Below are 25959 nucleotides of genomic sequence, written 5' to 3' on the forward strand. Positions count from 1 at the left end.
TCTGTGCGCAGGCGCCGTATAGCGCCGTGAAGAGCCGAGACCTACTCCGGCTATCTTCAGGGAGCGTGACGTGCCATAGCCGGCCGTCAATCATCTTCCCTCTGGATAGGAACGCCCATTCCCCACGGGGAGTCGGAATCTTCACTATAGGATTACACAGTGAGTACGGGGCAAAATAAATAAATAAAGGCATACTGTAGCTCGCGCTACTATGCTTAATTTAATGCTATAATGTTGTTATTGTGGGTGAACCACCGCTTTAAGAACAAACCTACAGTCCCTATCTTGTTTGTAACCCAGGGACTGCCTGTATAGCCTCTCCTTCCTTCTATTTACATTTTGATGGAACGAAGGTACCATAAATAATTTTTTTTATATTCATGGCACTTCTATACAAGTAATAAAAACGACATAAACTTTCTAAGCTATTACTCCATTCAAGGGGGAAAAAAAAGCTGGAGTTTTATTTTAACAGGTAGTGAAAGAACCGAATTTGACAGTTTTTCTGTATCCTATTTGTCCTGCTTTGTATCCTAGAAAAACAAAGAGCAAATTCTTCAGACCTACTTTTTATTTTTCATTTAGAACATTACTACAAGCCATTACCACATTTACATCACAAAGTACTTACATTCGTAGATTGGCGGAAGATGCTTTTAAATTTCAGCTAATTGAAAACCACTCTGAGTGATTACAATCAAGTGAACCTAAAGGTGCCAATGATGAGTAGGGAGGGGTTGAGCCATTACAGGGTAACATTTTTCAGAAGAGAGAAATTATGTCTGTGGATGAGGTATATATATGAAAGGACAGGACACAATACAATTAGCAAAGGGGAAAGGAATAAGATGTGAATCGGGTAAAGAAAAGTGAGCAGGTAAAGAAGAGAAAACACAAATTAAGGCCTGGAAAAAAAAGTATTTTTTTAATGGATTTTAAAGAACAGAATATATTTATAACAGTCATGGTAATGAAGGGTTATTAAGGTTTTCAGGAGAGAGTAAAGAGATCAATTCTGAAATAACAGACCTAGGATACAGAAGAACAACAACAAAATTACATCAATCACTCAAGCATATACCGAAATTTATTGAATCTTTGCTGGTGACATCTGTAGGACCACAAGTGAGAATGGCCTGGATGTACCCCACTCTATTCACTATATGTCTTTTCATAGCCTGCAGGGGTAAGTACCTTTTTATTATGTATGCACATAGTTAATGTGATTGTACATTTGTGTGGGAGAGACAGACTGAGTAAAATTTATAAACCTTAGCATGTTTATCTATCTATCTATCTATCTATCTATCTATCTATCTATCTATCTATCTATCTATCTATCTATCTATCTATCTATCTATCTATCTATCTATCTATCTATCTATCTATCTATCTCAGCATCCAGTGCAATGTTCTTTTTTTTGGAAAAGGCCCAATGTTTGCCAACAAGCCGTTTTTTTTTTTTATATTATTTACAGTAAAACCTTGGTTTGAGAGTAACTTGGTTTGAGAGCGTTTTGCAAGACAAGCAAAATGTTTTAATAACTTTTGCCTTGCGATGTCTTGATATAAGAGTAGCGTCATGTCACAACTGAGTATAAAAAAGAAGAGAGGAGTCTCTAAGTGTAGCAATATGATTACATTAAAATGAAGGTACAACATTTAGCAAAAAATATTCCTCGCACTACGGGAATAAATGTGAACCCCTTAACGAATAAAAAAAATTTGGTCAAAAGTGCAGCAAAACCTGTTAATGTTTACAATACACAAAAAATAGAGAATAAAAATAAAGTGATCTTGTGCAAAAATCGAATAAAATGGATAATAATATCCTCAATGTCCACTAGGTGGATAAAGTGGTAAATAACATACAAAAGATAAAGTGCAAATGTGCATAAATATGAGTGTCCAAAATGAATAAATAGATCATCTAATAAATGAAAACTCTTAAAGTCCACAATAGCAGCTGTGTATATAAAGTGTCCAAAATCTGGAAAAAAAGAGATTCCAAACAACATTTAGCAACTTATTGCTACACTTAGGCCTCGTACACATGATAGGTTAACCAGAGGACAACGGTCTGAAGGACCGTTTTCATTGGTCAAAACCGATCGTGTGTGGGCCCCATAGGTTATTTATCCATAGGTTAAAAAAAAGACAACTTGCTTTAAAATGAACCTATGGATTGGTAACCGATAGGTCAAAACCGATCGTTAGCAGGCACAACCATCGGTTAAAAATCCATGCATGCTCAGAATCAAGTCGACGCATGCTTGGAAGCATTGAACTTCGTTTTTTTCAGGACGTCGTTGTGTTTTACGTCACCGCGTTCTGGCATGATCGGTTATTTAACCTATGGTGTGTAGGCGTGACAGACCATCAGTCAGCTTCATCGGTTAACCTAGGACAACGGTCCTTCAAGTGGAGGTTCACCCAAAAACTCAATTTTTAACATTAGATTGAGGCTCATTTTGGGAAGCAGAATCGGGTGTTTTTTTTAAATCGAAGCAGTACTTACTGTTTTAGAGAGCGATGTTCTCTGCTGCTTCCAGGTATGGGCTGCGGGACTGGGCGTTCCTTTTTGATTGACAGGCTTCCGACAGGCTTCGGACGGTTGCATACAGCGCGTCACGATTTTCTGAAAGTAGCCGAACGTCGGTTTGCATGCGCCGTATAGAGCCGCACCGACGTTCGGCTTCTTTCGGCTACTCGTGACGCGATGTATGCGACCGTCGGAAGCCTGTCAATCAAATAGGAACGCCCAGTCCCGAAGACCATACCCGGAAGCGGTGGAGAAGATCTCTAAAATGGTAAGTACTGCTTCGTTTTAAAAAAAAACACCCGATTCTGCTTCCAAAAATGAGCCTCAATCTAATGTTAAAAATAGATTTTCGGGTGAACTCCCGCTTTCAGACCATTGTCCTCTGGTTAACCTATCGTGTGTACGAGGCTTTAGAGGTGCCTCTCTTCTCTTTTATACCCTGCAAAAAAAATGCTTTGATATACAAGTGCTTTGGATTACAAGCATGTTTCTGGAACGAATTATGCTTGCAAACCAAGGTTTTACTGTATGGTATTTATAGGTAAGTAAAATTGTTGAAACTAACATTTAGCTCTAAAACTCTCATAGCCTTTAAACTGATTTGATTCCCCTACCGTTGGCTATTTTCAAATTTCGGAAACTACCATTCTTCAGACGCTTTGGATATTTTATACAGTTTTCCTGATTTGCTTTTCAATATATCTACCAGAGTTCTGTGTATGTGTATTTGTTGTCGTATTTGCTGATGTAATTTATACACAGGGATTAATTCACTAAAAGACAATTAGGCTGTTTGCTTGTAAGGGAATTTTCCCTTAAAGCGGAGTTCCACCGAAAAGTGGAACTTCCGCTTAAACCACTCCCCTACATGCCACATTTGGCATGTCATTTTTTGGGGGGGGGAGTGGGGCTTCAGGAAGAGTGGAACTTCCTGTCCCACTTCCTCCTTCCGCCCAGGGACCGCTTAGGCAATATGTCATATGGCCTACGGCGGCCACTCCCTGTAGGCGATCGCCTGGGACACGTGACAGGTCCCAGGCGATCGCCTGTCTAATCAGGTAGCGCAGCACCTCTCGCGCTTGCGCAGTGAGTGCCCGGCGTGAAGCGGAAAGCTGTCACAGCCGGGTGCCCACAGTTGGCTGCAATCACACCTGAGCGTCGGTCGTTTTTTCGGGCTTTTTTTTCCGGCGTTTTGTCGCGCGTATTCATGCTTTTTTGCGCGTTTGCATACAGTGTCGTCTGACGTTTTTGTACTTCGACGTTTTTTATTTTAGCCAATAGGAAAAATTAGGTAGATTTTTTTAATCTTCTGCCTGGGTGAAAAGTTCTATTGATTAAAGCGACAAAACGCCCGTAGCAAACGCTCGTGGTCGCTGAAGTCGCTTGAATCAAGCGTTTCCATTACTTTCTATGGGAAATGGAAACGCTCAAATACGCCCAAACCGCCCGATATGCGCGACAAAAAAGGGTCTGGAACTTGTTTGAGCCTCAGTCGTTCGGCGTCAGGCGTATCGGCGTGCAGATGTGAACCATCTCCATAGGGTATAATGTATTTTTTCCCCTCTAGCGTATTTGAGCGTCGTGCTTCAGGCGACAAAACGCTCAGGTGTGAATGCAGCCTTAGGATGAGGGGGGGAGAGGAGTGGAGCTGGACAGTGGAGCAGGTAATTGTATGTTTATTAAAAGCCAGCAGCTATGCTTTTTGTAGCTGCTGACTTTTAATAAACATAAAAAAAGTCTGGAACTCCACTTTAAGTTAGTAAATGAGGTGAAGCTTTGCTGACTTTGCAAGCAAAAACATATTTTTTTCCATTCTTGTGATTGGGTATTCTTTGCCAACTAAATTTCCTGCCTATTCACTAAGCTAGAATGACAATTCATATGCAAAGTGATCAGCCTAATAGTCTTTAGTAAATCAACCCCTTAGACTGCAAATAGTTTTTTTTGTTTGCTATAATATATGATACCTTTATGTAAGGCCAAGAAACCTCCAAAGAGAAGATAAAAATGAACAACTCAACTTATGGAAAGCTTGCTAATTATTTGATGGATGGATACAACAAGGCCGTGAGGCCTGTACTAAATTGGAAGCAAAAAACCACTGTGGAGTTAGATGTCACTTTGTATGCCCTCTTGAATGTGGTAAGAAAATAATTTCCATTAATTAATTGTACTTTCCTATTCTCATATTTTCCTTATGCTTTTACTTGCAAATATGTCCTTTCGGTATGATACAAGGAAATAAAGAGCCAACCACTAGAGAGGAACTAAGCCATATGTATTTAAATGTTTTGAGCATGCTTTAAAAAGCTGCTACCTTAACATAACATATCAAAATGTATTTCAAATGAGAGGAAACTCATTTGAAGAAATGTACACAGGAAAAGCCACCAAAATAGACCACACACATTCTTTCCAGTTCAAAAGTTCATATCTGACTATATGAAATAAAGAAAACAGAAGCTGATTACACAAATAATGACAACAGTTTGCATTGCACAAGTTTAATTTGTGTTTCATTTTAAATTTCAAAAGACTTTCAGTTTTATACATGTCTACGAAACACTGAATATCCAAGTGGTCAATGCATTTACTAGACTATTCATGAAGGTACATAATTAATAGTTCATAATACACACATACACTATATTGTCATACGTTTTGTGACACTTGCCTTTCCACACTATTTAACTTTATGGGCATCCCAGTCTTAGTCAGTAGGGTTCAACATTGAGTTGGCCCACCCTTTGTAGCTATAACAGCTTCAACCCTTCTGGGAAGGCTGTACACAAGGTTTAGGAGTGTGTCTATGGGAATGTTTGACCATTTTTCCAGGAGTGCATTTGTGAGGTCATGTTGGATGAGAAGGCCTGGCTCACAGTCTCCGTTCTAATTCATCTCAAAGGTGTTCTATCAGGTTGAGGTCAGATCAGTCAAGTTCCTCCACCGTTTAACATGGGAGTCCATGGAAGGGGTGCCCAGTTTGAAAAATCGGTGCTCCCCAGCCGTAGGTCCCCCAGACAACAAACTTTGCACACTTGTAGAGGTGAAATGGAGCTATATGTGTGGCAAGTTCTCGCTCAACCATGTCTTCATGGACCTTGCTTTGTTCACTGGGGTGTGGTCATTTTGGAACAGGAAGGGGCCATCCCCAAACTGTTCTCACAAAGTTGGGAGCATGAAATTGTCCAAAATGTCTTGATATGCTGACGCCTTAACTAAGGGGCCAAGCCCAAGCTCTGAACCACAACGCCACACCATAATCCCCCTTCACCAAACTTTACACTTGGCACAATGCAGGCAGGCAAGTACTGCTCTCCTGGCAATCGCCAAACAAATCCCCCCTCCCACCAAATGATTTGGACCAGCGCACAAAGCAAGATCAATAAAGACATGGATGAGCGAGTTTGGGGTGGAGGAAATCGACGGGCCTGCACAGAGTCCTAACCTCAACCCAATAGAACACATTTGGGATAAATTAGAGCAGAGACTGAGAGCCAGGCCTTCTCGTCCAACATCAGTGCCTGGCCTCACAAGTGCACTTCTGGAAGAATGGTCAAACATTTCCATAGACACACTCCTAAACCTTGTGGACGGCCTTCCCAGAAGAGCTGAAGCTGTTATAGCTGCAAAGGGTGGGCCAACTCAATATTGAACCCTACGGACTAAGACTGGGATGCCGATAAAGTTCATGTGCATGTAAAGGCAGGTTTCCCAATACTTGTGGCAATATAGTGTAGTTCATAATACCGTATATACTCGAGTATAAGCCTAGTTTTTCAGCACATTTTTTTGTGCTGAAAATGCCCCCCTCGGCTTATACTCGAGTCACATTTTTGCGCCTGATCTCCTGCCTGATCCTGCGAACTCTTCCTCTACAAGTGTGCAAAGTTTGTTGTCTGGGGGACCTACGGCCGGGGAGCACCGATTTTTCAAAGTCGAGCACTCCTTCCATAGACTCCCATGTTAAACAGTAATTTCTCCTGTAAATTTGGGGACCCGGTACTGGCCGGTCGCAGGTCCCCTGGACCCGGAACTTGCCACACATATAGCTCCATTTCACCTCTACAAGTGTGCAAAGTTTGTTGTCTGGGGGACCTACGGCTAGGGAGAACCGATTTTTCAAATCTGGGCACCCCTTCCATAGACTCCCATGTTAAACGTCAGTCTAGTCATGGGCACAGTGAGGCATGGGCACAGTGAGGCGTGGGCACAGTGAGACGTGGGCACAGTGAGGCATGGAGACAGTGAGGCATGGGCACAGTGAGACATGGGCACAGTGAGACGTGGGCACAGTGAGGCATGGAGACAGTGAGGCATGGACACAGTGAGGCATGCACATGGGCACAGTGAGACATGCACAAGGACACCCTAGGCTTATACTCGAGTCAATACGTTTTCCCAGTTTTTTTGTGATAAAATTTGGTGCCTCGGCTTATTTTCGGGTCGGCTTATACTCGAATATATACGGTATGTACATTTTGTAACATTAAAATAAATCAAATGTTTTCTAACTTAACAAACTGACTAATAGATAACAGTATTGGGGGTTATTATTTTATTTAAAGGGTTAGTTCACTTTTACCAAAAAACTGCCTATGCAGATAAGTGATGCCTCAAAACAAACAGTACAGCTTTGACCTAAATTGAATAATGTCCTTTTACATACTTCATAATCCCATTTGCATACTTCACAAGGCCTGACTTGGAGACTTACAGGACATTGTACCAGACATACTGTAAATTTCCTCTATGCCCTAAATGCCTCTGGATTTTGAGCTTGGGCAAATTAGCAAAATAGCACCCAACTAAGGTTCTTCATTGGACAGTTTCAGGGTCAAGAGTTTCTCTCTTGGCAACACTGGCGTTCAGTGCAACTGTCTGGTATCTGACATGAGTAGAGTGTAAAGGGCAGGGAAGAGTACTAATGAAGATGTCCTCGGAGCTGAACATCTCACAAAACCCTCATGTAAAGAGTGAATTCAGCCTCAGGCTAGACTCCATCCAACCCCCATGTTTCGCCCCGCCTATGAGGCTTAGTCATGTGTTCCCAATTACTAACCCCTGTAAGCAGGGAAAAACATGTCAGCGGCATAGCTTTGGATGAAGTCTAGGCTAAGGCCCCGTACACACGTTTGAGGAACTCGACGGGCAAAACACATCGTTTTGCCCGTCAAGTTCCTTGTGAAGCCGCCGAGGATCTCGGCGAGCCGAAATTTCCCATTGAACAACGAGGAAATAGAGAACATGTTCTATTTTTCCTCGCCGAGATCCTCGTCGGCTTCCTCGGCCGAAAGTGTACACACGGCCAGAAACTCGGCAGAATTCAGCTCCGACCGAGTTTCTGGCTGAATTCTGCCGAGAAACTCGGTCGTGTGTACGGGGCCTAAGGCTGCTTTCACTCTTTACATGAGGGTTTTGTGAGATGTGCAGCTCTAGGGACTTCTTTTCCTTCTTCATTGACCTCAGTGGAGCTGAGACAAGCTTTTTCTCTGCCTGCACTTCCAGCAGTTGTCAGTATTCAAGGGTCTACTATAGCTAGAAGCGGCACCCTCAATTTTTCGTATATTAGATTTTTAACATTTTTATATTGGATACGTTTTGCGAAACATTGCAGTTTTAGTTAAGCCCATGGTCATTTAACCACTTCAGCCCCAAACCATTTTGCTGGTCAAAGACCGGACCACTTTTTGCGATTCTGCACTGTGCCGCTTTCACTGACAATTACGTGGTTGTGCGACGTGGCTCCCAAACAAAATGTCCTTTTTTCCCACAAATAGAGCTTTCTTTTGGTGGTATTTGATCACCTCTGCGTTTATTATTTTTTTGCGCTATAAACAAAAATAGAGCGACAATTTAGAATAAAAAGGCAGAATTTTTTACTTTTTGCTATAATAAATATCCCCAAAATATATATAAAAAAACTTTTCCTCAGTTTAGGCTGATACGTATTCTTTGCTAAAAAAAAATCGCAATAAGTGTTTATTGATTGGTTTGCGCAAAAGTTATAGTGTCTACAAAATAGGGGATAGTTTTATGGCATTTTTATTAATATTTTTTTTTACTAGTAATGGCAACAATCCGTGATTTTTATCATGACTGCGACATTATGGTGGACACATCGGACACTTTTGACACATTTTTTGAGACCATTGTAATTTTTACAGCGATCAGTGCTATAAAAATGTACTGATTACTGTGAAAATGACACTGGCAGTGAAGGGGTTAACCACTAGGTGGCTCTGTAGGGGTTAAGTGTGCCCTAATGAGTGATTCTTTCTGTAGGGGGGAAGGGCTGTGTGTGACAAGACTGTGATCACCGCTTCCGATTACAGGAAGAGATGATCACTGTCATTGTCACTAGGCAGAGCGGGAAGATGCTTGTTTACATCAGCATCTCCCCGTTCTTCCTCACCATGGGATGATCGCGGATATCCCCGCAGCGATCGAGTCCGCGGGACCCGCGGTCAGGCTCACGGTGCTTCCACAATGCCGCGAACTTAAAGGGGACGTATATATACGTCCTTCTGCCTGTTCGTGCCATGGCTGTCGATGTACCGTATATACTGGAGTATAAGTCGACCTGAATATAAGCCGAGGCACCTAATTTTACCACAAAAAAATGGGAAAACTTATTGACTTGAGTATAAGCCTAGGGTGTCCATCTGCATGCCTCACTGTGCCTCACTGTGTCCATGTGCATGCCTCACTGTGTCCATGCCTCACTGTGCCCATGCCTCACTGTGCCCATGCCTCACTGTGCCCATGTCTCACTGTTTCCATGCCTCACTGTGCCTCACTGTGCCCATGCCTCACTGTGTCCATGACTAGACTTACGTTTAACATGGGAGTATATAGAAGGGGTGCTCAGCTTTGAAAAGGTGCTCCCTGGCCGTAGGTTCCCCAGACAGCAAACTTTGCACACTTGTAGAGGAGAACTGGGGATACACGTGTGCCAGGTTTCGGGTCCAGGGGATCTACGGCCGGCCAAAACTGGGTCCGACAACAAACTTTGCACACTTGTAGAGGAAGAGTGGGGCTATATGTGTGCCAAGGTTTATCTTTCAACTTTTTGAATTAAAGGAAAGTTCTATTTTAAAATCACTAATTTCATATGCATTGCAAATACATTTTAAAGACCTGAACAAATTGACTTTACATGCTTTCAATCAACTTACCTGCCTCTTTCTGCTTTGTAAAACATTGTGTTATGTTATTATATTTGACATCAATAACAATTATTTTACTAGGATGAAAAAAATCAGTTGATCTCCTGTTACCTCTGGTTTAATCAGGTAAGGCCATTTATCTTCTTAACTTTAACTTTCCCGGCATGTAAAAACACCAGTAATGTCATAGTGCTTCTGTTAACATATTGAGGTTGGTTTACGAAAAGAGTTCAGAATCTTCACTCAATAAATGGTGTGAAAATTCACTTCAAGTCAGCAAACTTTGCACACTTGTAGAGGAGAACTGGGGCTACACGTGTGCCAGGTTTTGGGTCCAGGGGATCTACAGCCGGACAAAAATGCAAAAATCAAAATCCTGTTAGAAATAGTCAGTTCTGCTAAAGGGGAAGCCAAGGGTGTACTTATTTTTTTACATGGTACACTATTATCGTTTTTACTATTATGCCTCATGCACACTGGAAGTTTTTGGAAGTTTTTACAGCAGCCGTTTTTGTCAATAGACGTTTTTTTCTACAGTCAATAAACTCTCCATCGTGTTATCCTATGTGCCCATGCATACATAGGCCCGGATTCACAAAGCACTTACGCCGACGTATCTCGAGATACGCCGCGTAAGTGTAACTATGCGCCGTCGTATCTTTGTGCCGTGCCCACAATCTGAGATACGCCTTAAAATAGGCCTCCTACGACCGACGTAACTTGCCTACGCCGTCGTATCGTGGGCGCATATTGACGCTGGGCGCATTTTCCACTCCCATTGATTTTCTATGCACATATGCAAATGAGGGAGATACGCCGATTCACGAACGTAGTTGCGCCCGGCGCATAATATACGCGGTTTGCGTAAGTCGTACGTCCGGCGTAAAGTTATTCCCCATATAGGAGGCGCAACTCATGCAAAGGTATGGACCAGGGAACACAAGCCGTCGTATCTTTTGTTGTTTACGTTGTACGTGAATATGACTAGGCGTAGGTTACGTTCACGTCGTAGGCAGTGATTCGACGTATCTTAGGCAGTTGTTTAGACGTGATTCTGACCATGCGCACTGGGATGCGGCCACGGGATGGCGCATGCGCTGTTCATTTTAAGTACTTCTATGTCGCTTGGCCCATGGGGTCACGCCTCATTAGCATGGCTCACGCCCACTTCCACCTACGCTGACTGTATACAATCCTTGTCAGTGTATATAACCAATTATACCCCAAATCAACTGGGAAATTAACTATAAAATATTATATTTTAAATATAAAATGGAAATGGAAAAATTGGAGTCCCCTAAAAGGCAAAGTTCACTTTTTAGGAAATAATAATAAATGGACATATTTTTACAGGTGCAAAGCATTGCACCTGTGAACAGTGGATTGCAGGTGCAATGTCAGGCTGTTATGGGGTTATTACACAGCACTAAGGATGAGCCAAACACCCCTGGTTTGGTTCGCAATAGAACTTGCGAACAGACAAAAATTTGTTCGAACACATGAACACCGTTAAAGTCTCTTTTTGAGATTTACCTTGTCAAAATTTACTGCTGTGCGAGGAGCGCCTTAAAAGTTTATTGCCCAACATGAAAGGAATGACCTGAAACAGACATCAAACTTTATCACCACACCAAGCCACTCTTTCACGTGTTTGACGCTGAAAGTGGCATAAAGGGTCTATCCAGTTCAGCTCCTTGGGCTTGCTATGTAAGTCCAAAGAGTGAACCTTTGATCACAAGCTGATAACTGCAGTAGCAACCATCAGCCGTTGTGGGTTTTGTAGACTGGCTTCTAAGTGAAAGTGATGCAGAAGCACCATAGCTGCCGATCACTTTCACACAGCCGGCCACACGGTGCCCCCCTCCCTGTTCCACCGGGGGCCCGCCCTCCTCCTGTGGTTTCTGGGCTGTCCAGTGCTTACCGACGCCTAGGAACGAGGATTGAGCGAAACCCGAACTGTAAAGTTCGGGTACGGTACGGACTTTGGGTTTTTCCTGGACCCGAACCCGAACCCGAATAATTGAAAAAAGTTTGGGTCCGGGATCGAAGTTCGGGAAAAAAAATGCGCGGAGGTCCCCGCAAATTCAATAACCAGACCCTTTAGGTCTGGTATGGATATTAAGGGGAACCCTGCCGTCAATTTAAAACAAAAATGACGTGCGGTTCCCGGTAAATATCCATAACCAGACCCTTCAGGTCTGGTATGGATATTAAGGGGAACCCTGCCGTCAATTTAAAACAAAAATTACGTGCGGTTCCCCCTAAATATCCATAACCAGACCCGTTATCCCAGCACGTTGACCTGGCCGGCCGCAACAAAGAGGGGGGGACGGAGTGCGCCCCCCTCTCCTGAACCGCATCAGGCCACATGCCCTCAACATGGGGAGGATATCCCCATGTTGATGGGGACAAGGGTCTCATCCCCACAACCCTTGCCCCGTGGTTGTGGGGGTATGCGGGCGGGAGGTTTATCAGAATCTGGAAGACCCCTTTAACAAAGGGGACCCCCAGATCCTGCCCCCCCTGTGTGAAATGGTAATGGCGTACACTGTACCCCTACCATTTCACGAAGGAAGTGTAAAGTCTTGTAAAAAAAAAACACACTGACACCGTAGAATAAAGTCCTTTATTAATAAAAAAGAAAAAAACTCCAGCGGTGATAATCCACTCGTTCCCGGCTTCCTGCGTTGTCCTGATCCTGCGACGGCTGCGGGTGATCTCCAGCGATGAGAAGATCCTGCGCCGGGTGATCTCCGCTCCAGCGATGAGAAGATCCATCCATCCAGCGCAGCAGCATCCCCGACCTCCTCTCACTGCTGGACACAGCCCAGCGAATGACGCGCTGCAGCTGTGACATTTCTTATATAGAGGAGGCAGAGCCACCTGTCACGTGACCCCGCCCCCTCTGACGTACCCTCTGCTACGTCACTGGGTAAGCCCCGTCTTCCCTCTCCCTGGGCTTCCCCAGTGACGTACAGAGGGTACGTCAGAGAGTGCGGGGTCACGTGACGGGTGGCCCTGCCTCCTCTATATAAGTAATGTCACAGCTTCAGCCGCTCATTCGACGCGGGAACGACGGCCATACTTAACATTGACTGCGCCTCATAGACCCAGGGGCAACTTTACGCCGGGAAAAGCCTAATGTAAACGTCGTAACTTTACTGCGTCGGCCGCGCGTACATTCGGGAATTCGCGTATCTAGCTAATTTGCATACTCAACGGGAAATTAGCGGGCAAAAAAATGTTTTGCAGTTAAGATCTGATGGCGTAAGAGACTTACGCCTGTCGGATCTACTGAATATCTATGCGTAACTGATTCTATGAATCAGTCGCATAGATACGACGGCGCTAGGCAGAGATACGACAGCGTATCTGGAGATGCGCCGTCGTATCTCTTTTGTGAATCTGGGCCATAGTGTTTGTTAAGGAATCGGAGACCTCAGAACACATTTTCTATAGAGAGTCTTGCAATGAGCCCTCTTATTGAATTATGGGAATAATGCATTTTGGATTTACATTTTTGTAAACAGAAGCAATGCAATTTGCAGTTTTTTTGAACATCATTCTAATCAATTTACTTTTGCATATATATAAGAAGGAATAAGATTATCGTTTACATCACTTTATTTTACAATGTCTCCTTTTATGCCTGCTAGAGCTGGATGGATGAATTTCTCTCATGGGATCCTATGCAATTTGACAATGTGACTAAAATTTCCATTCCTGCACACCACGTCTGGCAGCCAGATACTACAATTACTGAATCGTAAGTATACATTTTTTGATTTTGTTGAGGGTAAATACGAGAATGAAGATACGACCATTCGGGTCTGACAATTCTTCAAGCAGGTGGAGGTCTATAGTATTCTTTATTGTTATTAGGACTCCTCTCTTTTTGGAGGTGTAAGTAGCATTGTAGATGTCGGGGTATCAGTTATTGGAGCAAAGGGTTATTGATGTAGGTAGTAAGTGTCTCTCTTGGACATATATGATGTCACTCTTGAGCTTGTCAGCTGTGTGCCATAAGGAGTGCCTTTTAGCTGGATGGTTTAATCCATTGGCGTTAAGTGATAGAATGGTAATCGGTAGGCTGGAAATCAGAGATGTAGGTGGGGGGAGGGGGTTGGTAAACACTTACAGTTAGTTGTTATGAGGCGTGTGATGGGGTGAGTTGACTTTACCAGAAGTGGTGAGTCCGCTGGAGGGTATATGCCGTGGCGCTGTGAGCTTGGTTCTAGAGCTGCGAGAAAAAGCAATACGTCAGTATATCTATGTTAACAGGTATAACTTTTCTGTTAGGTATTATTCACTCAGTGAAGGTTTTGAGGCGGCGTAAGTAAGATAAGCTGGAGTCAGCTAGGCCGCTGTAGGGGGAAACAGTTAGTAACTGAGAAGAACTGTGTATTGAACAGTATGCCGTGAGAGAGAGAACTTTGTTGAGGTTGTGGGCCTGTCCAGATTTTGTGCCAATCTGTCGTTGGTAGCTATTTGTCCCCTGGCTGCGGTGTGATTGTGAAGATCTACATTGCTGCAACGGTGGCACTTCATCCTTGGGCGGCTCTAAGATGATATCCCAGTCATGCAGAAGATGCATGTCTTTCCGGAGATCGCTGACAGCATGTGTAGTACCATTCTTGGTAATGAGGAGAGTCGCATGGGAGGGCCACTTATACAGGATTTTATGAATGTGGAATCCTTTGGTGATGGGGTTCAGGCTCCTTCTGAGTTGTAGCGTATATTTGGAGAGGTCCGGGAAGAACTGGACTCCATCATATGGTCGGGGTAGCAGTGATTTGAATCCTGTCAATAATGATATCTCTGGGAGATGCATCAGGTAGGATGGTGTGTATGAGTCTTTACGCCGGCAGACGTACTTAGGTAAGTCTGCCGGCAGGATAGATTCTGGGACCACCCGCAACTTAATGTTCTTAAGTCTTGAGCGGTCTTCTACATCAGCCAGCTTGGCCCAGACCCATTCTTGCTCTTCTTTTACCTCCTCATAGGGATCAATCAGATAATTTACCGTTGTTGTGCAGACTGATGGTCTGATGTGCCTACACACCATCAGTTAAAAAAACGATCGAGTCCAACGCGGTGACGTAAAACACAACGACGTGCTGAGAAAAATTAAGTTCAATGCTTCCAAGCATGCGTCGACTTGATTCTGAGCATGCGCGGGTTTTTAACCGATGCTTTTGCATACTGACCGTCGGTTTTGACCTATAGGTTAGGCGTCCATCGGTTTAATTTTAAAGCAAGTTCTAAAATTTTGGACCGAAGGATAACTGACCGATGGGGCCCACACACCATCGGTTTGGACCGATGAAACGGTCCTCCAGTCCGTTTCCATCGGTTTTGACCGACCGTGTGTACGCGGCCTTAGAGCAAGAGATAAGCAAAACTCTACCAACAAGGACACCTGTTATGGGGACAATTAAAATTGGAATTCACTTCAGTTCAGGAGATTTCCTCTACCTTATTGTTCATTTTTGGGACAGGAAGTGAAGGAATCTTTTCCTAATAGTACAAAGACAGCAGAAAATAAAAATGGGTAAAGGATTTACTGCTTCCCTAGTCTACATACATAAATGATAAATGTAATATACAGAGGCATTTGTTCCTGAAGAACTGGAATCACGTGCTGTATGTAGGGCTATAGGATACATCGTTGGTGAGGTTGAAAAAATACACCAATCCATCCAGTTCAACCTATGATGTGGGTGTGTGTGTTTATGTTAATAGTACATTGTATACCCCTGTATGTAATGCATAAGGATTACAAATAGTTAATGCTGATTGAGAGAGTTCAATTCAACATTAATTAAAGGCTAAAACATTGGCTGAGATTTTCACAAGACACAGATGTAAGTTGCAATCTTAGTGATAAGTCTGCAAGTACAGAACTGCGATTATCATAATCATTGCCCTTATTTACCGTTGGCATCCTAACCTGTGAAAAGTTCCTCCCCGGTCCACTCAGCTGTCAGCCAGGGATTTCCACCTAACACATGATTGTAAACAAAGCTATGAGGCTAGTGTAAAAATAAAAATAAAAAATTACACCTGGCTCCTCCAAAAATTCATGACGGACCCTGACAGGTCTGATATAGATTTTAAGAGCAAACCCCAATGCATAAATCAAGTAAAAAAAGTACCCCCCCCCAATCCAAACAATATCTTTATGCCAGGCATGTAGCCTGGCACGCCATAAAATGGAGAATATGCATGTGCCTGCCCAACCTGATCCATACTAAGCCAGGTCACATACCTGAGAGGGTACCTTGCCGGGGGGCTCTGTGGATGGGGGCTTTTCACAATCTGGAAGACCCTTGCTTTATTAAAAAAAAATCATGATGTGCAATGTCCGTCGACCCACTGTAAGAATTTTTTTTTCGAAATTTCGAATTTTTCATTTTTTATTTTTCGAATATTCATTTTCAAATTTTTCATTTTCGAATATTCGAATTTTTGAATTTTTCATTTTCAAATTTTTCATTTTCGAAGTTTCGAATATTCAAATTTTTTATTTTTCGAATTTACAATTTAGTTTCATCCTTTTTGTTTTTTGTTTTTTTTCTGAAATTTTGTTTTTTCCGTTTTTTTTGTTTTTTGGAAATCCGAAAATTTTCGAATTTCCCGAATTTACGAATTTACGAATTTACGAAAAAACGAATAAAACGAAAAAAAAAAATCCGAATTTACGAATTTCCAAAAAAATAAAAAAAACGAATGAAACAAAAACGAAAAAAAAATTTTTTTTTTTGAATTTCCGAATTTCCGAAAAAAAAAAAAACAAAATAACATAAACGAAAAAAAAATATTTTTTTGGCAGTGCACATGTTTAATGGTCATATGCATAAAGGGGGGCCCTCCACAAAAAGAAGTGTTCTGTTTTTTTGTGTGGGTTCTCCTGTTTACAGCTATACTAGATACTATACTCCATCAGCAAGGATAAAAGTCTGGTATAGATGAAGAAAATCCCTGGCAATTTCTTTACAACCTGAAAGAAGTAGATGCGAGCTGTTCATCACCGGCAATATAAAAAAAACACATTTTTTACATTAATTTATTTTTAAGTTTTTTACATACTGTGACCAGAGCGTATTGTTACCATCATTTTTTTACACACTATAATTGCTTTTAACTGTGAATTTCATGGTTATAGGCAACTATTTTTCTGAATGAAATGCATTCATTCATGGTTTACTTTTGTGAATAGCTGTGATTGGCCACAGCTAATCACATGGTACAGATGGGCTGTGATTGGCCCTGTCTGTACCATGTGATCACTGTGACCAATCACAGCGAGCAACACACATTTTACAATGAAAGGCATGAATCAAAGACATTGTTTAGGATTGTCATGTGATCTGCTGTGACTGGTCACAATGATCACATGGTAACGGCAGCGAGCCGTTACACTAATCTGCCATTGGCTGTACCCAGTGGATAGTGCTGCAGTGTGGCCCTTGGGGCCAATGTAAGGTGTGTTCTGGGGAGGACGTCATATCATATCTACCCAGAACGAGAGAGCTTCCCCCTGACTGTCATTTGTCTATAGACCAGGTGGGAAGCAGTTCAAACTCCTGCTAACATTTTTTTTTTTTGCTTTGATTTACGTCCTTCAGGCCATTGCCCGGTCCTCTAATGTCACTTGTTTGACAATTCCTTCCTTATTAGCCTACATAATTACTATTACTGTTTTTGCTCCCATTGATTTCAAAGTGGTCATGGGTGTAGGAACCCTTACAAATCTGGGGGGGACAGCATTTTTACTCGCCATGTAAATTCTTATTCAGTAAACTCGGACTCCCACATGCCATGTGGGTTAATTGTTACTTATGCCATGGGCCACATGGGCCACACGGCATTAGTAAAAATTAACCCACATGGCATAAGTAAAGATTAACCCACATGGCATAAGTAAAGATTAACCCACATGGCATAAGTAAAAATCAACCCACATGGCATAAGTAAAAATCAACCCACATGGCATAAGTAAAAATCAACCCACATGGCATAAGTAAAAATCAACCCACATGGCATAAGTAAAAATTAACCCACATGGCATTAGTAAAAATTAACCCACATGGCATTAGTAAAAATTAACCCACATGGTATTAGCAAAAATTAACTGGTTAGCTGGTAGTGGCAGGTTAGGTGATTGACAATAGTTCCAGGTTAGGTAGTAGTGGCAGGCTAGGTGGCAGTGCCAGGTTAGGTGGCATACAGTAGTGCCAGGTTAGGTGGTAGTGCCAGGTTAGGTTGTATACAGTAGTGCCTGGTTAGGTGGTAGTGTCAGGTTAGGTGGCAGTGCCAGGTTAGGTGGTATACAGTAGTGCCAGGTTAGGTGGTAGTGCCAGGTTAGGTGGTATACAGTAGTGCCTGGTTAGGTGGTAGTGCCAGGTTAGGTGGTATACAGTAGTGCCTTGTTAGGTGGTAGTGTCTGGTTAGGTGGTATACAGTAGTGCCAGGTTAGGTGGTAGTGCCAGGTTAGGTGGTAGTGTCAGGTTAGGTGGTATACAGTAGTGCCTGGATAGGTGGTAGTGCCAGGTAAGGTGGTAGTGCCAGGTTAGGTGGTATACAGTAGTGCCAGGTTAGGTGGTATACAGTAGTGCCTAGTTAGGTGGTAGTGCCAGGTTAGGTGGTATACAGTAGTGCCTGGATAGGTGGTAGTGCCAGGTTAGGTGGTATACAGCAGTGCCTGGATAGGTGGTAGTGGCAGGTTAGGTGGTATACAGTAGTGCCAGGTTAGGTGGTAGTGGCAGGTTAGGTGGTATACAGTAGTGCCAGGTTAGGTGGTAGTGGCAGGTTAGGTGGTATACAGTAGTGCCAGGTTAGGTGGTAGTGGCAGGTTAGGTGGTATACAGTAGTGGCAGGTTAGGTGGTAGTGGCAGGTTAGGTGGTATACAGTAGTGCCTGGATAGGTGGTAGTGGCAGGTTAGGTGGTAGTGGCAGGTTAGGTGGTATACAGTAGTGCCTGGATAGGTGGTAGTGGCAGGTTAGGTGGTAGTGGCAGGTTAGGTGGTATACAGTAGTGCCTGGTTAGGTGGTAGTGGCAGGTTAGGTGGTATACAGTAGTGCCAGGTTAGGTGGTAGTGCCAGGTTAGGTGGTAGTGCCAGGTTAGGTGGTATACAGTAGTGCCAGGTTAGGTGGTATACAGTAGTGCCTGGTTAGGTGGTAGTGGCAGGTTAGGTGGTATACAGCAGTGCCTGGATAGGTGGTAGTGGCAGGTTAGGTGGTATACAGTAGTGCCTGGTTAGGTGGTAGTGGCAGGTTAGGTGGTATACAGTAGTGCCTGGATAGGTGGTAGTGGCAGGTTAGGTGGTATACAGTAGTGTCTGGTTAGGTGGTAGTGGCAGGTTAGGTGGTAAACAGTAGTGGCAGGTTAGGTGGTAGTGCCAGGTTAGGTGGTAGTGCCAGGTTAGGTGGTATACAGTAGTGCCTGGTTAGGTGGTAGTGGCAGGTTAGGTGGTATACAGTAGTGGCAGGTTAGGTGGTAGTGCCAGGTTAGAGTGGTAGTGCCAGGTTAGAGTGGTAGTGCCAGGTTAGATGGTAGTGCCAGGTTGAGTGGTAGTGCCAGGTTGAGTGGTAGTGCCAGGTTAGAGTGGTAGTGCCAGGTTAGGTGGTAGTGCCAGGTTAGAGTGGTAGTGCCAGGTTAGGTGGTAGTGCCAGGTTAGAGTGGTAGTGCCAGAGTAAATACATGACATGAATAGATAAGAGTCCTGTTCCCCATTACTATACCTCCCCCCTCTCTGTAAACTGTCTGTAACACCCCCCCCCCTCTCTGAATACTATACCTCCCCCTCTCTGTAAACTGTAACTTCCCCCCTCTCTGTAAAATATACCTCCTCCTCCCCCCTGTACCTCAACTGTGTCGTTCTGGCTCTCCATCACATGCAAGTCTCTCTGGCTCTGCAGGCTGGTCAGGTGTAGTGTGGCCTCAGTCTGAACACGAGTGTCAGTCTGGGCCCCGCCCCCTTCCTGCTCCTTTCTCTCATTCAGCAGAGCGGCCAGCACAGCTATGCGTGTCTGTGTGAAATCAGCTGTGCGCCGCTCGGGAGGGGAGGGGTCGGGGCTGGATCGGCACTGAAGGGGGGGGGAAAGCAGTGACCACAGTTGGACTCAGCGGCCCCTGCCTGCGATCCGGGGACACAACCGGGGACGATCTCCCTATCCTAACCTGGGGGGGATTTTACTATACCTGTCCCCCCGCATTATTTCCTGGGGGGGATGGGTCCCCCCCATCCCCCCCGGTTCCTACGCCCATGAACGTGGTCTGTATTTGGCATCAAAACTTGGGTAAAGTTCAGCAAGCCCACCCTTAACAGTCGGGTACATTCAGTTCATCATTGGTTTACAGATTGGAATTTCAAAAGCACTTCTAATTTCTTCAGACTCTAAACATCCACCCACAGGCAGGCATATTTCACCAGTGTGGACATAATGAGCACACAAGGTTAATTCATCTGGTTGGACTGCGATTTCATTGCTGTACAGTTTTTAAGTAGTTAGAAATTAAGCAATAATCTTTCTCACATATATTGGAATTCCACATGTCTTCGTTATGCTTTTATTTATCAGTATTGTTATGGTAGTTGGCTTCTCTGAACCAACCTGGCCCTAGTAAAATAATTTGAAATATAAATAATAATGTGAGAGAAGTAAGAGAAAATCTTTCTAATGGAGTCCTGAATAGCAGTTAATAGGCATTCTTATGCCGCCTACACACGAACGGAATTTCCAACAACAAATGTTCGATGGGAGCTTGTTGTCGAAAATTCCAACCGTGTGTAGGCTTCATCGGACATTTGCTGTCGGAATTTACGACAACAAAAATTTGAGAGCTGGTTCTCAAATTTTCCAACAACAAGTTTTGTTGTTGGAAATACTGATCGTGTGTACACAATTCCGACGCTCGTCGTAGTGTTGTACGTTACCGCGTTCTTGACGTTCTGAGTTTCTGACAACATTTGTGTGACCGTGTGTATGCAAGACAAGTTTGAGCCAACATTCCGTCAGAATGTCCGATCGTTTTGTTGTCGGAATGTCTGATCGTCTTTACGGCATGACTCTTTTCCATTTTATCCAAAACTAGAAATAACATATGTAGCGCCCCTCTGCTTTCAGCATGGGCACTACGCCAAAGTAAATGGGGAATGGGAGAGTCACCTTGCTCCCATTCATGGTTTGTTTAAATTTTGGGACTTCTGTCATTCCAGAAATGTCCACTGGGTCAGTCTGTGGTCCAGGGGTGCAATACCACCCCTGGCCGGCAGTTGGCGCCAGAGGGGTTCTGGCAGAGCGAGTTTTCCCCAGCAGCCAATTGGAGGAGTTTTTCCCTTGCGGGGCATGCTGGGGGAGAGTATATCTGTGACAGGGGTCATGTGTTAAGAAATCTTCGCGGGGTCCCCCTTCCAGGTGCGGTTCCCACCTTCAGGGTACGCGCATCCATGGACCCCGCCGGCACGGCCCACCTGGCCGGAGCTGCAGTCCTCATCCTGAGGAGAAAGGGGACCCCGGTGCTTCACTGGGTTCCAGGACCTGTTAAGAAAATCCCAATCTGGGATCGGGTGTCCGGACCACTGACAGGTATGATTGCTGTCATCCGGGGGCCTATATAGGAAAAGTCTACTGGGAGGATTTGCTCTCTTTATTCACCTAAGTCCTTTATTGAAATTGGCCTGTGGCAGAGGCCCTAGAGCCAGGTCTGTGAGAGAGACCTGTTCCTCCCAGCTAATTCAGAGTGATGCTTCGGCTACCAGGCCTATCATAGGGGTCTGTCCGGGGGCACTTTACCCACTCCAAGCAGAGTGGCGACGAGTTACAGAAATTGGTACTATACAGAGCAGTACTGACTGTTCCATCCAATATCCAGGCCTGATACCGCAAGGTTCTCTTTCTTTCCTTCATCAACCTTGACCTTTCCAATTTATGTTGATGTTGGCCTGGACAAAAAAGCATTGAAAAAAACCTTTATTGGCTGTCTGGACCTTCGCTCACTACCGCTGTTCTCACAACTACACCCCTAGACAACGCCAGGGTAACTTAGTAGGGCGATCCCAAAATCAACCTGCGGCTCCTTCGGGGGTGAGCGCTACACAATTTTTTTGGCATGACATACAGTTTACGTTTTTTTGTCCTCCGTGCCCATTAGAAAGGAGATTGGATAGCCTGCTATGTATGGTAATATCCAACTTATATTAGTTACATTTGGTGGCTGGTGTTTTTTTGCTTGAGGGATCAGAGCGCACATAGACTCGAGGATCGGCGGGCACACATCGGCAGGGCACATTGGGCAGGGAAACAGGCTGCGGCGGGCATCCGGCAGCGTCTCATGTGTGTTCTTCTCTTCTGAAATCACGGCGGCTTCCGCTGTGCATCTCCTCTCCTCCTAATAGGTGTTCAATAGGATTTCCTGACCTTTCAACCAATTTGGGATACGGGTATCTGCGGAGAGGCGATGAAGCGTTAGAAAAGCTGCTGTAATTCATTCACAGGTTCTTTTGAGAAAAAGCTACAGTAAAGAGATCCGGGTGCTGAATTCTGTGGCAGAGGATTCTGGACCAAAATATCTCATCAAGAAAGGAAGATCTGTGGCAGAGACTGTACTTTATTCCGTGTGCCATCCCGGCTGCTAGGCCAGTGAGAGGGACCTATCTGGGTGAGCAATACCCACTCTGGCTAGAGTGGCGACGAGAACTGTTTGCTGGAAACAGGAGTGTTTCCTTACTTTGCACCTGAACCTACCTACCCTTCCACCCCTTATTCCTCTTTTCTACTAAAGTTCTCCAAAATAAACCCCAAGAGAAAGAGGTACATTGTGTGTGGACATTGAGCCTAGGTTCACACTGCTGCGAATTCAAAATCGCGGTAAAATGCGTGATTTTACCGCAATTTTGCGGCTGCGATTTTGCCGCAATTTTGCCGCGACTTTGCCGCGATTTCGGCCGCAATTTAATGTAAATCGCGGCCCGAAATCGCAAAAAGTAGTACAGGAACTACTTTTTGAAATCGCAGATCGCTGATTAGGACAGTGCCATTGCCGACAATTGCCGCCGATTTGAGATGCGATTTGACATGTCAAATCGCATCTCAAATCGTTCCAAATCGTACCCAGTGTGAACCAGGGCTCAAGTTCTTTTGACTCTCCTTTCACCCTGTACAGCGAGAATAGCGGTAACGTGCCACCCAAAATCGAAACCAGCAGCAAATACGGGGGTAGTGCTACAAATGTATGAGTAAAGAATGGACATCCTTTAGAATATTGAATTATCATGCAAAGGTATAATTATTTGTTGATGTATACTTATGATCTAATTAGGAGAGTTACACATTCACTCACTTTGGTTTGCCAACATTTTTGCCTGCAGCTCTACCTGATTTACAGACAATCAAGCTATTTAGGAATCCAGACAATTTTATTTCATGAATTTTAGAGCAAATTTCTATGCATGTACCGTGATGATTCACCTGATTTACAAACTGATTATCCAATCACTATTGATGTACTTGCTTTTCTACAGACATATCCAGTAACTCGCATATGTTTGTTTTTCATTTTAGGTTAAATGAGGAAAAGCCCCGTGAGATCAGTTATGTCACTATAAACAACAATGGCAAAGTTTCCCAGTACAAACCAATGCATGTAGATTCTGCTTGCATCCTCAACATCCACAGTTTTCCGTTTGATTACCAGAACTGCTCCCTCTCATTCGCAAGCTGGGCTTACACAAGTATGTCTGTTGTCGATGTCCTAAGTGGTCTAAAATTTACAATAATTCTAACATGTGATGAGACAATTCTGATGCATAAAGCCCAAAAACGTAAACACTAAATAAATGAAGCAGTATCATTAATTAGTGACTAATGTGCCATAATGACTAATGTAGAAGATGGTGCAGCGCTTATATGGGAACTGAATCACATATAAAATAAAATGTTATTGAACAATAATAAAGTCCATATAAAAATTCTTGTGGAGATCACTGGTTTGGACATTTGATGAAGTTGGCACGTGGTGAAAAGAAAACTTTTGTGTAATAGAAGATTTCTCTAAAAGTGGACTTTTTATGTTATGAAAATGGTTGAATGGGATTTTAGGGCGCACAAGTTTATTGGTATACACAAAAAGTTGTATTGGCTACTATCGGTTGTATAAGCACATGTATTTAAAGTATTGGTATTAGTCATTATGACACATTAATCACTGGTTAATAGACATGTGCATTTTTTTTCGTCCGAATGCATTTTCGGGTATTTTCATTATCATTTTAACAAACAAAAACGAACACGTAATTCACATTACAATAGGAACAATAACATATACAATTAAAGCCCTGTTCACACTTGTGTGACTTGTCATGCGACTTGGGACTGCACAGTTGCATGACACATTGTACCCCATGATTTTACCGCTCATATATGTGCAACTTCAAAGTAGTCTCTGCCGTAAGCTGTCATGTGCAGGTGCCCATAGGTACGATGGCGGTGCCGAGGAGAGGAGCGAGCCTCCGGGAGGCCGCATTGCTGGATTGTGGGGCAGGTAAGTGTCGGTTTATTAAAAGTTAATTTGATAAACTAAAACACGGGTGGAACTCCACTTTAAGGATTTAGAGAAGATCTGTAAAGAAGAGTGGACCAAAATCCCTCCTAAGATGTGTGCAAACCTGATCACCAACTGCAAGAAACACCTAACCTATGTGCTTGCCAACAAAGGTTTCTTCACCAAGTACTATGTCATGTTTTGTTTGGGGATCAAATACAAATTTTTACTTAAAGCGGAGGTTTACCCTAAAAACGTATTTCTAACATTACATTGTGCTCACTTCCAACATTGACAGTATGCTGATTTTTATTTTGCTGTACATATCGTTGTATAGCTATTTTCCCCCCGGCTTCCGGGTAGTGGCTTCCGCGGGAGTGGGCATTCCTATGCAGAGGCTAAGTGATTGACGTGATGACAAAAACTTCCCCCCGGCACATAAGGCGCGTCCCCCCGGCTTCCGAAAAGAAGCCTTCTTTCGGAAAGTGGTGACGCGCCTTATGCGCCGGGGGGAAGTTTTTGTCATCACGTTAATCACTTAGCCTCTGCATAGGAACGCCCACTCCCGCGGGAGCCACTACCCGAAAGCCGGGGGGGGGGGGAATAGCTATACGACGGTATGTACAGCAAAAAATAAATAAAAATCAGCATACTGTCAATGTTGGAAGTGAGCACAATGTAATGTTAGAAAAATGTTTTTAGGGTGAACCTCCGCTTTAACTGTAACTTAAAGGGGTTGTAAAGGATTCTTTTTCCCCTAAATAGTTTACCTTAGTACAGTCCTCCTTCACTTACCTCATCCTTCCATTTTGCTTTAAATGTCCTTATTTCTTCTGAGAAATGCTCACTTCCTGTTCTTCTGTCTGTAACTCCACACAGTAATGCAAGGCTTTCTTCCTGGTGTGGAGAAAGCCTCTTGAGGGGGGAGGGGGCGAGCAGGCAAGTCAGGACACTCTCTACTTTGCAGATAGAGAAAGGAGCTGTGTGTTAGTGGGCGTCCTGACACTCCTGCTCGCCCCTCAAGAGGCTTTCTCCACACCAGGAAGAACGCCTCGCATTACGGTGGTGAGTTACAGACAGAAGAACAGGAAGTGAGGATTTCTCAGAAGAAATAAGGACATTTATAAGCAAAATCAAAGGATAAGGTAAGTGAAGTGCACTAAGGTAAAGGAAGCTATTTAGGGAAACATTTTTTTTTCCTTTACAACCCCTTTAATTTATAGCATTTGTTTTATGTGTTTGTTCTAGATTTTTGGCTGATTTTCTGTCTCTATCATTTAAAATACACCTATGATAAAAAAAACTATAGACCTTTCAATTCTTTGTAAGTGGACAAACTTACAAAATCTACAGGAGATCAAATAATTATTTTCCCCCACTGTAGCACACTTTTTTAATTACAAAAAGTGTTATTTGTAGATTTATTTATTGTGTGTTTCTCTTTTCTAGTTGAGGATATTGATTTTGCCTATTTGAAGATTGGAGACGCATATTTCCCAGACAACCTTAAGAGTGAGGGGGAGTGGGATGTTAGGGATGTTATTTCCAAACACGTACAGCAACAAGACAATGGTTTAAACTATGGAGAAGTCCTCTATTTTGTAAGTATATAGTATGTTTTATTATTTAAAGCTGAGCTCCAGGCAAACAGCTAAATACACAGATGAAATATGTTGTGTGTTATGAAACTGTTGTGTTCAAT

At 43.4% G+C, this 25959-nt stretch overlaps 1 protein-coding gene across 1 annotated transcript in view; it reads left to right on the forward strand.

The window, feature by feature from the left end:
- The first annotated feature begins 497 nt into the window (after positions 1 to 497).
- The window catches only part of LOC120915484 (5-hydroxytryptamine receptor 3A-like), a 43087-nt gene continuing 17625 nt past the window's right edge, over positions 498 to 25959 (forward strand). Inside the window, exons 1-6 of the mRNA XM_040326035.1 lie at positions 498 to 1186; positions 4521 to 4684; positions 9793 to 9837; positions 13368 to 13477; positions 23279 to 23448; positions 25707 to 25858. Coding sequence (XP_040181969.1) covers positions 1132 to 1186; positions 4521 to 4684; positions 9793 to 9837; positions 13368 to 13477; positions 23279 to 23448; positions 25707 to 25858 — 696 coding nt within the window. The 5' untranslated portion in view covers positions 498 to 1131. The remainder of the gene's footprint in view (positions 1187 to 4520; positions 4685 to 9792; positions 9838 to 13367; positions 13478 to 23278; positions 23449 to 25706; positions 25859 to 25959) is intronic.

The sequence above is a fragment of the Rana temporaria genome, chromosome 10, assembly GCF_905171775.1.
Source record: "Rana temporaria chromosome 10, aRanTem1.1, whole genome shotgun sequence".
Lineage (NCBI taxonomy): Eukaryota > Metazoa > Chordata > Amphibia > Anura > Ranidae > Rana > Rana temporaria.